This window comes from Dermacentor albipictus, chromosome 8 (assembly GCF_038994185.2).
Source record: "Dermacentor albipictus isolate Rhodes 1998 colony chromosome 8, USDA_Dalb.pri_finalv2, whole genome shotgun sequence".
In the NCBI taxonomy this organism is placed as follows: domain Eukaryota; kingdom Metazoa; phylum Arthropoda; class Arachnida; order Ixodida; family Ixodidae; genus Dermacentor; species Dermacentor albipictus.
The window spans coordinates 48251711-48267192 of record NC_091828.1 but is presented as its reverse complement, the minus strand read 5'-3'; the positions used below and the strand labels follow the sequence as shown (position 1 = coordinate 48267192).

The window sequence follows — 15482 nt, the reverse complement described above, 5'->3', positions numbered from 1 at the left end:
ACGTCGCGTGACAGGCAGGTGGAGTAGGTGCAGCCTGAAAACTTTTGACAAATAGCCGAGGGCTAATGCGAAAAGGCGTCTAATAAAAATAACTATTTTTCTTTTGTTCAGTCAAATCATGCGTAATCAGTGTGTACACATCGTATCAGATGGGGAGGTACCGCGGTTTTCGTTACGTCGCGTGACAGAGAGGTGAAGTGGAGGCGGTTCAAAAAAGTTTTTGACCAATTGCAGAGGGCTCATTGCAGAATTAGAAAAGTTTGGAATAGTTTTACGTTATAGAGCCCCAGGTTTCCATACCGACCGTCGGACTAACTTGGGTCGCTGAGTATATGGAAATGTGTACATAGGTGCCGCTATTCAACGAAACTCTTTCACGCCAACATGGCTATAGAGCACTGGCTAGGTGCCAGTCGGTCTGTGCCGGTCCTCAATGAGCGTCTTTGACCGTCAACTTGGGTAACTGGGTATGCGCGGCTGGAAATGTGCCGCTCTACAATGACGTGAAATGTCCTATAATATTGTCCGATGCTTGGCAAAAACAAACCCACGTCACAAGGGACCATCGAGGAGTGCAACCCGACGCTTTAGGCGTCTGCACCACAAGTACACTTCTTCTTTCAAATTTTGACACATACCCGCGAGGGGGGATTGGTCTTGGTTATCATTGGAAACGTAATATAAACTTCTTTCTTCATGGTAATTTATTCATCAGTACTATTCATAATGAATCATTAGTAAATATAAATGATTTTCTGTTTCTATTTCTCGAATAGTGGTCATGCCAATTATGACAAAGATGCTATAATACGAAAATGACGCGATGCAGTGTTAATAATGAGGAAAATGTGTTCAACACGGAGACTCTCCCAGTCGCACTGACATACTGGTGTACTGTCTGACACACTTCCTTTGGGGTTCGGCCAAAGGTACTTTGCATGTGCCGTTCTTCAATGAACCTCTCGCTAATTTGGGGCACTGTGTATGTGCCACTGAGTGTGCGGCCGAACGAGGGGAACATTTCTCTGCGATCGCGGGCACTGGCGCGCGGTTCTTCTGGTCTCGGAGGCTACGCGTGGACTCTTCAGCAGTGCCGCCAAATGGAGCAGCGTGTCCAGAGAGGAGCGCGTAGAGGAGCCCGGTTGCCGCATGACGCATTTCTGAGCGTTCGCACGCGCGCTGGGCATCTCGGAGGCCTCGCACAGGCTTCGCGGCGGCAGTGCAAGACGGCGCTGAATGTTCTTAGGGATGTGCCATGGAGGAATACCGCTGAAGTTCATGCCTCATACATAACTAGTTTCGACGGTGGCCATTATATTGTGTCGGTACAGCGATTCATTGCTAAACGCAATGCCGTCGACGGTCATCGTGAGATGGGTACCGCCCAATTTTTTTCTGCTGTATAAGAACAAATAGACTGTTTCCTTTCTATAGTGCCTGCCAGATCAGCTGCACGTTCTTCTCTTTTGTCTTCTGTTGCATTGTCATAAACATAACGATGGTTTCGTTTATGTTGTGACGCTAGTTCTGTTCTATGCCCTAACCGTTCACGGTAACTCTATCTATATTGGTAGCCACGTTAGCCAGGCATGGTATACTGCAGCTTTTGTGCTGCAAATTGGGTCACGGTACAGGCCTAATAAATCTTTTTCAATCTGGTTACGCGCGCACACTGGCGACCCCTGCCACTGAGACGTTCGACCGTCGCCACCTGCCCCGGTCCCCATCCTCGCTCTCTGAAGTCGCCCTGACTTCTCTACCTGTCCCGACATTGGCAACCCTACTGCCACCTCACGATCTACGCGCCGCGCTTGTCTGCTTGCAGTGCCCAAAGCTGGCGAGAGGTCGCCTAATATTTCATTCATATAAGTAAGGAAGCGATGCATTTGGTTTGAATTCCCTGAATCTGTGTATATGCGCTTTAATAGGTTCTGAAAGTGTGACGCTTTGTTCCGCCCTAAACTGCCAGCTATCTTTCCGCCTTCCGTCGAGTGCTAGTGTCTAGAAGGGTTCTCGCAAAACTCCCGTACTCCCGTTAGGAAATTAATGAGCATGTTGACTGCGAGACGGCTTGCTGTCTTTGTCGACTAAATAGCGCCGGAGGTTCACTTATAAATGAAAACAACACTTTGGCTAACCTCCACAACTTCACCCTCGGTGGAGTAAGGACACCATCACGTAGCAAATACCCATGGCGATCTAACTGCGTCTCAGAACGGAGCTCACCTCAGACGCTTCTTTGGGAGTGCACTCGACCACCAGCGTCCAGCTACGTAGGTCTCTGGTGTCCCCGTTGCACGAGGCGCAGTACACGTTTCTGTACAGGGTCCCGGACTGGCGGCTCAGCACGGGCAGGTCGTCCAGGTACGTCAGGTCGAAGCGGCGCGGGTTCGCCCTCTCGCATCGAGCCTTTGTCTCGTCGTCCCTCTCGTCGGCGGGCGACCACGCTTCGGGACAACGGACGACGGCCATCAGTTCCCGGTAAGAAACCGCGGGAACGCAGGCGATCCTGGGCCTGGCCACCTCGCCGAGAAAGCGGTCGGCGCAGCAGTCGCCCGTCTGCGAGCACTCTTGGGGGGACCGACACGCGCACATCTTCGGCTCAAGGTCCGGATCGCAGCTGTCAGTGCACTGGGTTGCGTTCAGTCCCGCTGCGACCCGCTCGGCGAGAAGCAGATCCGGCGTGATCGCCTGTGGCGGCGGCTCCATGGCGAGCAGGTACGCTTCGGCAGACGCGAGGACAAAGCCAGCAAGGAGAATGCGAACCACTGCGACGGTTGCTGCCGCCGTCGTCGCGATGCGTCCTACGCCAAAGCCTCGGACGGTGGCGGTAGCCGCCATGGCTACGGCGGTTGCAGCTCCGGGCGGCAGCGGTTCGGAAGCGGCTCGGCGGCGGTCCGGAGTTTCCTCTTTTACGGTGCCACGCCGCTGCGGCCGGCTCCGCGGTGGTCGTTTGTTTATTTTGCTCCCGTTGCTGCGGTCGGACGATTGCACCGGCAGCCGTGGCGGCGTCCATATGGTTCCGCGTAACCGCCATCGGCGCCTTCGGTCGGGGCAATAACGGTGGTGGTGAGCTGGCTTCCGAAAGGAGGCTTCATTGGAGTCCCGGCCTGTTTCACGCTGCTGGTTCTGGCGAGGCCTGCGAGGAAAGAGGGACGGGGAAGGGAGGGCGTAGTAATAATCCCGCTGACGGGGCAATTGAAGACTCATCGCCTATGCCTCGTCTCTCTAGCGTAGCAGGCGGTGGCGGGCTAAGTATTTGGCCGCGCTCTTTTTTTGTCTGCGTGAGGTGATGGCGAGAATTGCTGGCGTCAGCCGTCATAAAAGGCAGCTGGAGGGCAGCGTGTGGCGCATCTCGGCATAGCACAATGCGTGCCTCTCAAGTTGGATCGTAAAACGAGATGGGAAGTTGCTGATGTCGATGCGAGTGGTAAATGCAAAGGAAACAAGCAAAAAGAAAATAATAATACGGAGACCTGGATTACTCTATAAACCGCCGTTGCTCTCTGCCCCGTCGATGCGGCGAATTGCGTTCTAGGCTATCACGATATTCGGCGTGTTGATGCAAATATCGCATTTCAGCGCACTGCAGTGGAACCGACAGAGTAAGAGTCATTAGGTTGCCGGCGCGCTTCGCTGTGTATATGTCGGAAATGTTTCACCGATGAAAATTTAAAAGAAGAAAAAGGTCGAACAGCAAAAGCTAGCTGTCTTACCACCCCACGAAAGAAGTACTTTGGCACTGTGGCGTACCGCGTCATCCGCACATGGTATTGTTCCCGTCAGCGGCTATTCTTAGTATAAGAATAAGTGTAAATAAGAGTTGTGTAAATTAGACTTGCCGCATTAGTGATTTTGTCTCTAGGTAATGAATCACTTTGTTATGCGCTTATGGACAATGTTTTTTAACTAGCTACCAGATATTTTTTTAGCGACGGGACAGAAGAAATTGGCGATAAATTAGATGCCTAAAATTTTGAAACTGGCTTAGAGAACGTGTTTCCAAAACGCCTTTTATTCTAAAGCTCTGTATAGGCAGTCGGAATTGGCTCAAGGGCGTGTGCGCTCTGTGACAGTGATAAAGCAATGTGGATTTCACTAAAGCAGATCATGTAATGCTCGCTGAGAGTAACGGGCTTCACAATATGCTCGTAAATTTAGTTTTGTTTTGATTGTGAAAGCGGTAGCATTAGAAGCCAAAGTACAAAAATTGAATGTGTGTGAAGTGTGGGAAGCCGGTCACGTGGTATATATTCTTACGAAGAGTTTCGTGGTACGAAGAGTTACGAAGAGTTATTTTGTGCGAAGATTTAAGTGGCATGCGAGAGGTGCGGGGATCGATACCCCGCAAATCCCCCACAACTGTTATGAAGAGTTGCGAAGAAATGGGTTTATTTACAGTATAGATGGACGATGATCGTAGCGTGACCGTAGCGCAGCCCGGCCTCTCAAACTCTTCGTTCTCTCTGCTCTCTTCTTGTCCGCGCCTTTCGTATCGTTACCTTATATATATATATATATATATATATATATATATATATATATATATATATATATATATATGCTACCGCTGAAGCGGTTCCCCCTCAGAATACCCTGCAAGATATTTCAAGCCAGCTACAGCGAATAACAAGCAGATGTGACGATGCAGAAAACAGATTAAGACGATCAAACTTATTATTTTTCGGGATCGAGGATGACGAAAAAGAAGATTGGGCCACGTCTGAAGAAAAGATTAAGAAGTTTTGCGAAGAAAAACTCGAACTTCCCACAACCAGTATGCAGTACGAGAGGGTTCATCGCCTAGGAAAATATTCTACTGAAAAAAAAAACGGCCCATAATCGCAAAACTGTGTTCACTTAAGGACAAGCAAAGTATCCTGTCCGCAGCACGTAAACTTAGGGGGACAACATCTTCAATTGGTGAAGACTTCGCGCCATCAACACGTGTTGCTAGAAGAAAGCTGGTAGCTTTTGCTAGGCCACTTGAAAAGCCTTTTAAGTTGGTGCTCGATAAGCTATGCATAGACAAACAAGTATATATCTACGACACCGCTAGTGACTCAGTAATACAATCTGCCAGATAGCTAGACACAAGCCCAAGCTCGCCAAATGATCAGCTGCCTTTCTTGCCGCAAGCCGCTCTCTCGCTCTCAGTGGCCTACACTAACATCCGAAGTTTGCTACCTAAACGCGATACACTTTGTGGTTTTTTAGACGATAGTGACTGCGACATAATAGTACTAACTGAGACATGGTTGAATCCAGATATCAACGACAATGAGATCCTGCCAACAAATAATCTTTACAAAATTTATAGAAACGACCGCATCAATAGGCGCGGTGGGGGTGTACTTATCGCCATTAAGAAAGCCCTTCATTCATATTTTATCGATTCAGGGTCATCTCCCGAGATTGTGTGGGCTGCTTTTTATGTGTCCTCCAGTGCTGTACTTATTGGCGCCTGTTACCGGGCCCCAGATTGCAACCATTCCTTTTCCAATGACTTGCGGGACAGTGTCACTAAAGCGCTCCAGCTGTGTCCATCCAACCACGTTTATCTTCTTGGTGATTTCAATTTTCCGCTTATCGACTGGGAACATATGTCATCTTCATGTCACGCGTCTCTGGAACTAATCAATCTAACGTTAGATTTTAACCTGTTCCAAATAGTGAAGGCCCCTACACGCTCTTCCAATATCCTGGACTTGGTTTTCACAAACGCCCCTGACACTATTACTTCCATTTCAAATATGAGCGGCTTTAGTGATCATAACCTCATCCAACTAGCTGTTAGCATCCCGAAGCCCGTGTCTGGCACAACAACTAAACAAATTCGCGATTATAACAGAGCAAATTACGATGAGATTAACTCCCAACTAGAAGAATTCTTTTGCCAAGTGCTACTACCTTCATTTCATTGTCGATCCGTAAACGACAACTGGGTGCTCTTCAGGGACAAATTAACAGCATTAGTAGACCGTTACGTCCCGATAATCTCCATAACTAACGACAAATCCAGCCCTTGGTTCAACAAGTCTCTTCGCAAGCTAAAGAATAGAAAGAAGCGTTCTTATAACAGGGCTAAACGCGTACGCACTGCTGAGGCTTGGCAGGCATACAAAGACATTTTAAACAATTACTGCTCAGCGATATCTTCCGCCAAAGATAAATATTACTCTCAAGACCTACCATCGCTGCTAACTTCCAATCCTAAAAAATTTTGGCAAACCATATCTCCGACAAGAGATACTAACACCATAACTTTGCACGGAACAGAAAACATACCTATTTCTAGCGCCGATTGCCCCACCGTATTCAACACGTTTTTTTCATCTGTTTTCACTCAGGAGGACGTTTCCAATGTTCCAACTTTTCCTGAACTTGATGCCGCATACATGGAACCAATCGATATCACAGTTGAAGGCGTTAAATTACTCATTAGTAACCTCAAGATATCTACTTCCGCCGGTATTGACAACATTAATTCTAAGATTTTAAAGAACACCATCACTACCTCAAGCAAGATCTTATGCCATATTTTTCAACAATCCCTAGCATCTGGAAAGTTACCCACCGATTGGTTAATAGGAAAAATAATACCAATTCACAAATCTGGAGATGTTCATACACCTGACAACTATCGGCCCATATCTTTAACCTGCATATGTTGCAAAATGCTCGAGCACATAATCACTTCCCACGTATATAGCCACCTAGAAGCTCACAATTTCTTTTTTTCTAATCAGCATGGTTTTAGGAAGGGATTTTCTTGTGAGACGCAATTGTTCGAACTAACGACTGACTTGCACTTTAACATAGACTGCAACCTTCAAACTGACTGTATCTTTCTTGACTTTTCTAAAGCTTTTGACCGAGTGCCCCACTGTCGCCTAATTTCTAAATTATCTGCCTTACGACTTGACTCTTTAACATTATCCTGGATTCGTAATTTTCTTTCCTTTCGAGAACAGTTTACTGTTGTTAACAATTTCTCTTCCCCGCCTTCTTTTGTTAGCTCTGGTGTGCCACAAGGCAGCGTCCTCGGCCCCTTACTCTTCTTAATCTACATTAACGACTTACCCACCCAGATTACTTCCTGCATGCGCCTTTTTGCCGATGACTGTATAATCTACCGTCCTATTCACACGACTGACGATCACTTGAAACTTCAAGCAGATCTTAACCTTATCGCTAACTGGTGTAACAAATGGCTCATGACACTAAACTTTACAAAGTGCGAGGTGGTGTGCTTCAGCCGAAAATGTGTAAATTCTAAATATTCGTATCATCTTAATAACACTATGCTTTCTCACACTTCATCATATAAGTACCTTGGTGTTGTTCTTACAGAGAATCTTTCATGGGCCCCACACATCACTTCAACATGCGCCAAAGCATCACGTTCTCTGGGCTATATACGACGCAATCTGCGAAATGCCCCGCCAAACATTCGTAAACTCGCTTTCCAAACATTCATTTTGCCACAGTTAGAATTCGCCTCCCCAATTTGGTCCCCTCATCAAAATTACCTAATAAATATGACGGAAAGCATACAAAAAAGAGCAGCCCGGTTCATATCGCGTAACTACAGCATAAACTCGAGCATTACACAAATTAAACTAGACTTACTGTTGCCGCCATTAGATATCCGCCGTAACATCGCTCTTCTGTGCTTATTTCACAAATATATTTACACTAATAAACGAACCCGGTTGCAACTACAAATACCGCACTCTTTTTCACGCAGATTACATAATCAGTTCAGTTTCATGCGCATATAAGGTAAAACAAATGCATTTAATTCATCGGCACTACCACGTGCCATCCGTCTCTGGAATGACCTCCCTGATACCATAGCCTCCATATCTAATCCCGACACGTTCCGCTCTCAGTTACTCATGCTTTTCCCATTTAATACCGTTCACGAGTCACCAATCTAGTGTATGTTATCGTGCATTTTTGCCATGTTGTACATCATTTTCATAAACGGTATTCCTTTGCTCTGTTAACAGTAACAAGTGTTCGTGTGCCTTCAGATATTGCTTTGTATTCCTAGTGCCTTCAATATTGTGTAACATGGTAATCTTTTTATAGCTTTGTTCCTATTAGAAATTTGTACTTTTTATACCCTTTATTGTTTAATGTGCCCCCCTTACTTTATGCCCTTCCATAGGGCCTGTAAGGTTCTTTTGAATAAAAAAAAATATATTATCTTGAACGCTACTCCTAGAAGAGGCAGGACCTGTGCCGATTGAGCTCCTGAACAGCACTTTTTAATGCGGTGAACACGGTTTGAATCACGGATCCTGGACCTCAAAGAGATGCCATGCAATTCTAATGCATTTCCCTCACGTTTACCGCTTATTATCCGCAGATTTTTTTTTTACCAAAACTATGGCGCTTAACGCTGAGGATACTACAGTTTCACTAAGCACGTTCAATCTCTGGAAATTCCCAAAAGCACCAGCAAATTCACTTAACAAAAAATGATTGCAATATATTTTACGGGGATATCTGGTACGCGACTACTAGGACAGATCAGCTGTACATTTCTTCATCTTTGCATTTCTTCAGTCATATGCAAGAAAGGCGTGCATATCTCAGGGGCTCGGCTTAGCCCGGTTCTGCAGAAATTCGTGCTAATCTGAACGCGCACCGGTTTTACTATTCACACCTTAAAGACTAATCTACACTGCGAGGAGCTTTCACTTGGATTGCAGTAATTGGAATTTGCAAAGGTCGCGTAACTGACATCGCCACTTGTGTTGACATGACCAAGGGCGCTTCGCAGGATTTAGTTCTTTCACGAGCACCGAGGACTAGAAAATGGGCAGGCATAATGCGGCCGAAAGGCATTTTCCGACTACGAAAACCATGCGCCTTACCCGTGTTGTTTTCATCTGTGATGGATTGGCCACCTTACAACTTGTAGCTACAGATAATTTTAGCTGTCAACACCCGTTGGGTAAAGAAATTAGTAAAGTTAAAGCCTCCTACATCATGCTGATAAATGCACTGCTTTAGGCCTAGCTAGCTTATATGAGGTCTCCAAAGCAGCGACATTATTTAAAATTTGGCAGTTTTAGCGACAATTACTGGTGACATTGCAAGGAAATGTAACAAAAATTTAGCGACTTATTGTGCCAGTTAAGCGACACGCTAAAAAAAAGCACGTTGGCAACAGTGCTGTCAGTACTGTGCTGCTCACTACAGTGTTCTAGTGTGTGATGTTCGCTTTATCTCATCCGCAGCCGCTGTGTAAGTCTAAATAGCGCGTTGGTTATAGAATATTTTCAATATCGCATTGCTCTTTTCAGTGCCAACGTTCTCTCCTAGACGGGTTCGACTATACAAGGGGCGCTATAACGTAAAACTATTCCAATTCTGCAATTACCCCTATGCGATTGGTCAAAAACTTTTTAGACCACACCCACTTCACCTGTCTGTCACGCGGCGTCACTAAAACCGCGGTAGCTCCCCATCTGATATGACGTGTACACACTGATTATGCATGATTGGACTGAACGAAAGAAAAAGAATATTTCGGATTCGACGCCTTTTCGCCGTTAACACTCAGCTATTGGTCAAGTGTTTTCGGGCTGCACCCACTTCACCTACCTGTCACGCGACGTCACAAAACCGCAAGAACTCACTGCGTCAAAGTGACATGTACGCGTTAAAAATGCATTATTATGCCGAACAAAACTGAATTTTCTTCTGAATAGCCGCAGGCTGCCCCGTTCCGAGAGGAATAAAAGATTGCTGCGACCGATCGCTCAGGCACTGGCTACACGCATCTGCCGGAGAGCATGGGTTTATTTGCGTGTAATAAAACTTTTTGCGTAGCCGTGTTAAGTTTTCCAGCACTTTCGGTGCGTTAACGACCTCGTTCTGCCAACTCTTCTTTCCTGAGTATCCGTTTTAGCGCCATTCTTAAGCTTCCGTTGCATGCCGCCCCAATTGTCGATTGTCGACGAGCCACAACATGCTAAGTAAGGGAAAGCGGACCAATCGCAGACGCCGGCACCATCTTCATCCGGTTATCGATTTTCGGTACAGCGGCTCGGCCCCATCGAATCCCTCTCCACTGTAACGTGTTCCTCGCCTCTTGTGAGCCAATCAGATACGACCAGCGGCTCAGTGTAGGCAACGATATTCGTTTTTCAAGCAAACAAAAGTGACCTCCTATGAACAAGGAGAGCGTTTGAATGGTCTGTTGAGACAACCCTGCAGGTGACCGAACGATGCTTGCGTGTGCGGTTGCGCAAATGTGACGTCAGGAGGTTGGAATAAAAACATGTTCGAATAGTTTTACGTTACAGGGCCCAAGGTTTCACCGTGCAATCTCTGGTGTTTCGTTTCATCATCAGCAGCACTGAGTAGACCCTGACTTGCGCTATAGGTGATACCAGGTTATGCCTGCAAATCTCTTAATTTGATCACTCCACCTAATTTTCCGCCATCTTCGACTGCACTTCCCTTCCCTTGGCACCAATTCTGTAACCATAAAGTGCCCACCGCTTACAGTGGAATCGAAGAACGCTTCAGACCGTGCGAAGTGAAGGCGAGAGACAGAGCGCTGAACTTGCTGCGAACGGATCCGTCAACTAACTTACTGTGTCAGCAACAGAGATAGCTAAAGTGAAAGACGCATGTGTGGCCATAGTGTTAGTCAAGTTGACTGACATAAGGAGCCTTACACACATTGAACGCAACCACGTTGGAACCCGGGGGCCGCACGCATGACGCAAGTGAAGGATGTTTGTTCTTTCCCAGCCGATGGCCGTTTGTGTTCCTAGAACTGCGCTACGTTTTGATACAGGAACCGGTGGGGATGGCGCACTTCCACTGCGGTGCCCACGACGTATGTAAATCTATTAGAGCATCGTATCAAACGAGAGACCAAGCAACCGGCTCACCTCGCGCATGTCGCTAAGCGGCATCTAGGCACGTTCTGGTGAGGCTAACACAAACGTAGGCACTGCCGAAGGTGGCGCCACTCCCGTCGCGATGTGGGAGAAGTACAGTTTACGCCGTCGAGCATGCACATGCGCTACGGGAGGCCTGGCGACCACGTCGACTGCGAGTACGATTCTGAAGCGTGTCCGCGGTTAGTAGCTTCGCGAGGCGACTTATGTGTTCGGGGAGCATGCGATTGCACGGGGCTGGCTGCCCCGAGGCGTCTGAGCCTCAAGCAAGCGGGCCATGTGACGTTTGTTTAAGTGAGGTTGGTGTTTGTTTTCCAAGAACCGGTCTAGAAAAGGGGGGCGGCCACGGTGTGTATTGGTGATGGTGCCGCCTACCTTGAAAAAGAAAAAAAAAGGGACTGATTGGTAAAAGGCCAGCGAGGAAGCCTAAAATAATGGCACCGACCCAATTCGCGAGGGTATGTAAAGGAGTGTGTAGAGATGAGTAGGAAGAACCGAGCGAGCTGACAATCGGCCGCCACTAGTCGATGTATGCGACTTTGTCATAATAAGCCTACGTATTTCTAAGTTGGCCTCCGCGAGTGCAAAGTGTCGCCGGACGGCGACGAAGAGTCTTCGAAGAATCGTCTGCCTGGAAGGCCTGGAGGAGAAGGAACTTGACTACGTCCCCGACTGTGACGAAAAAAAAAAGAAAACGACACGATTTCTCGGTGCGTATGCTTAAAAGAAAAACGGAATTATAAATGAACGGCGACCGCGTGCATATGATTGTTGCATCTCTCTATATTTTCATGTGTACGATTTCTGTCATGTATTTCGTATACTTCTGGAAATAAAACTAGTTGGAACGGCAGCGCCCGTGTGTGTTGCGTACTGCTCTTCTCCTTCGTCTCTTGTCGCTTTTAAATGTTCAGCATAATCCATATCCTGCTAACCAAGCACGAAGCCATGACGAAGTAACCTACAGTCACATGGGTAAAGGGGTGACGTCACGTGGTACATTAGGTTAGCAGATGTCTCTTCACTTCTCTTCAATTCTCGTTAAAAAACTAGGGCATAATCGATTTTGTTGCGCACACACGGAATAACTGTCCCGTCGTTTCAATGTGAAGCTGGCATATATATATATATATATATATATATATATATATATATATATTTATATATATATGTGTATATATATATATATATATATATATATATATATATATATATATATATATATATATATATATATATATATATTGTTACAAGCACGGGGAAAAGGGGTTTATTGAGGCGTGCGAGAGCAGGAACGGCAGGCTACGAACAACAGGAATGGCCGCTGCACAGTCTTCGTTCTCCTCTTCCCCTCTCTTCTTGATCCCCGCGTCCCTTTGACGCGCTTGGACGTAACATGCCTCCCCTCGCAGACAAAGCCCCCTGGGCGAGTCAACTAGCTTGTCGTGGCGTGCATGATTTCAACCGTGCGACATGTGCGACTTGTGTCCTAGCAGAACGTCTACCAGTGTTCGTGAGGCGCGCGAGAGTATAGCTAACTTCGCTGACTTTGTCGATGACAACATACGGTCCATCGTAGTTTGCCAGCAGCTTTTGACACAAACCGCGCTTCCTTGTGGGAGTCCAAAGCCAAACGAGATCACCAGGGTGATATGTAACAGGCCGATGTCGTGCGTCGTAGCGGGCTTTGGAGTTTTCTTGTGATGCCAAAGTCCGAAGAAGCGCAAGTCGCCGAGCCTCTTCAGCGAGACATAGCGCATCGGCGACCGTAGGATTGTCGTGGTCGTAAAAAGGGAGGACAGTGTCGAGCGTATACCGGGGCGGCCGAGCATATAGAAGGAAGAAGGGGCCATAGCCGGTTGTCTCGTGCTTGGCGGTGTTGTAGGCGTAAGTAATAAACGGTAGAACTTCATCCCAATTCTTGTGATCGGACGCAACATACATGGAAAGCATATTGGTGATTGTTCGATTAGTGCGCTCAGTGAGGCCGTTCGTTTGGGGATGATACGGCGTCGAGTGCCGGAGGTGCGAGTTAAATAAACGCACAAGTTCTTCCACGATATCCGCCGTGAATTGACGTCCCCGGTCACTTATGATAACACCAGGCGGTCCATGCCGTAGAACAATAGCGTAAAGTAAGAAAAGCGACACTTCGGTGGCAGTTGCTGATGGTATAGCCGCCGTCTCGCAATAGCGTGTGAAATAGTCGGCGCAGACAATTATCCAGCGGTTCCCCTTAGATGACTTTGGAAAAGGGCCCAACAGATCAATTCCAACTTGCCGAAAGGGTGAGCTGGAAGGCGGCACAGGTTGAAGGAGACCAGATGGGGCAGTGGTTGGGCGTTTCCGACGTTGGCACTGTATGCAGCTGGCGACATAAAACTCAACCGAATGTCTCATCCGGGGCCAGTAAAAGCGTTCTTGAATGCGATAAAGTGTGCGCACAGTGCCTAAGTGACCGGAGGTAGGGTCATCGTGCATAGCCTGAAGGATTGCTGGCCGGAGACGCTCCGGCACCACTAGAAGGAAGCGTGCACCCGTGCTTGAGTAGTTCCTTTTGTACAGGAGCCCGTCACGTACACAGTAGCTGCTTGTTGCACTTGAATGGGCAGAAGTAAAGAGTGGCTCCAATTTAGTGTCTGTCCGTTGTTCTGCTTTGAACGCATCGATATCCGGAAAAGCGGGTGTCACAGAAGCGACGAGATGATCAAAATCGTCTGCGTCGCAGTCCGTCGTGGCAAGCGGCATACGGGAAAGGCAGTGTGCGTCAGCGTGTTTTCGGCCACTCTTGTAGGAAACAGTGAAGTTATATTCCTGCAACCTCAAAGCCCAGCGCGCAAGGCGACCACAAGGGTCGCGAAGGTTCACGAGCCAGCACAGGGAATGGTGGTCTGTGACGACTTGAAATGGGCGTCCGTACAAGTACGAGCGAAATCGCTGAACCGCAAAGATTACAGCGAGGCATTCTTGCTCTGTCACCGTGTAATTCCGTTCAGGTTTGCTTAATGAGCGGCTTGCGTAAGCAATCACGTGCTGACGGTCGTCATAGCGTTGGACCAATACGGCACCCAGACCAACGCCACTAGCATCTGTGTGGATTTCTGTCGGCGCAGTAGGATTGAAGTGGCGAAGGATAGGTCGGGAGGTTAACAGGAACTTCAGCTGACGAAATGCAGAATCGCACTCGGGTGTCCAGTCAAACCGTGCGTCTTTATGTAGCAGATTTGTCAGAGGATAAGCGACGTCAGCAAAACCAGGAATAAATCGGCGAAAGTAAGAGCAAAGGCCCAGAAAACTGCGAAGTTGCTTCACTGACTGCGGTGCACTGAATGCCTCGACAGCTGCCGTCTTGAGGGGATCAGGCCGGATACCGTCTTTGTCAACAAGGTGACCCAGCACAAGGGTTTGACGGTCACCAAAGTGACATTTCTTGGAGTTCAGAACCAGGCCAGCGTTTTTGATGCAGTCGAGGACAATATCCAGGCGCGTATTGTGCTCATTGAATGTGCGCCCAAATATAACAACGTCGTCAAGATAGCACATACAGATGTTCCACTTTAACCCACGCAGAATGGTGTCCATGAACCTTTCAAAGGTTGCTGGAGCGTTGCACAACCCAAATGGCATCACATTGAATTCGAATAATCCATCCGGGGTTATGAAGGCTGTTTTCTCCTTGTCTGCCGGGTGTATAGGGATTTGCCAATATCCTGAGCGCAGGTCCACTGAAGAAAAATAAGAGGCCGAATGCAGGCAATCAATTGCATCATCAATCCGGGGCAGGGGGTAGACATCCTTCTTAGTCACGGCGTTTAATCTTCGATAATCTACGCAAAATCTCCAGTTACCGTCTTTCTTTCTGACAAGTATGACCGGAGCTGCCCAAGGACTCGAGGACTCTTGTATTATTCCATTTTTCATCATGTCACTCACTTGTTCCCCATTTATCTTCCGCTCGTTAGGCGACACGCGATAAGGCTTTTGCCTGATCGGGCGCGCAGATCCCGTATCTATAGTATGGCGTGTTCGTGACTCGGGAATCGAGAATGCCTTGTCCGGCTGCGCAAAGTCAAATACTGACAGATGCTTAGAAAGCGTATCCACCAAGGTATGGCGCTCCCTCGTGCTGACTTACTTGTTTATCATAGACAGAAGCTTTTTGTCTGAGACGTGGCGAAGGTCAGCAGGTTCACACGGCGGATCTGTTAGTACGGCTACGGACGAGGACGAGTATTCTGTAAAGTAGGCGAGTTTCAGGCCGTCTGGAAGCAGGACGGGTTCTGCCGAGCAGTTGGCCGTCCACAAGCCAGCATGCCCCTTGCCGATGGATACCACACAATGAGGGACAAAAATGTTCTTCTTCATACAATTTAGATGCATTGGCTCTACGGAGGCATCGAAACTGTCTGGCACTTCACCGCGACACACAACCGGCACGCACACAGAGGTGGACGCAGGCACAACAGTATCTGCAGATACACAAAGTTCACCTTGACTGCAAGTCTCCTCTAAGAGCCCGGACGAAACATGGCCATCGACGCAAACTTCCCC

At 47.7% G+C, this 15482-nt stretch overlaps 1 protein-coding gene across 1 annotated transcript in view; it reads right to left on the bottom strand.

The window, feature by feature from the left end:
• LOC135910199 (uncharacterized) overlaps positions 1–15482 on the bottom strand; it is a 76750-nt gene that overhangs the window by 13801 nt on the left and 47467 nt on the right. The window contains exon 2 of the mRNA XM_065442250.2: positions 2227–3139. Coding sequence (XP_065298322.1) covers positions 2227–2841 — 615 coding nt within the window. The 5' untranslated portion in view covers positions 2842–3139. The remainder of the gene's footprint in view (positions 1–2226; positions 3140–15482) is intronic.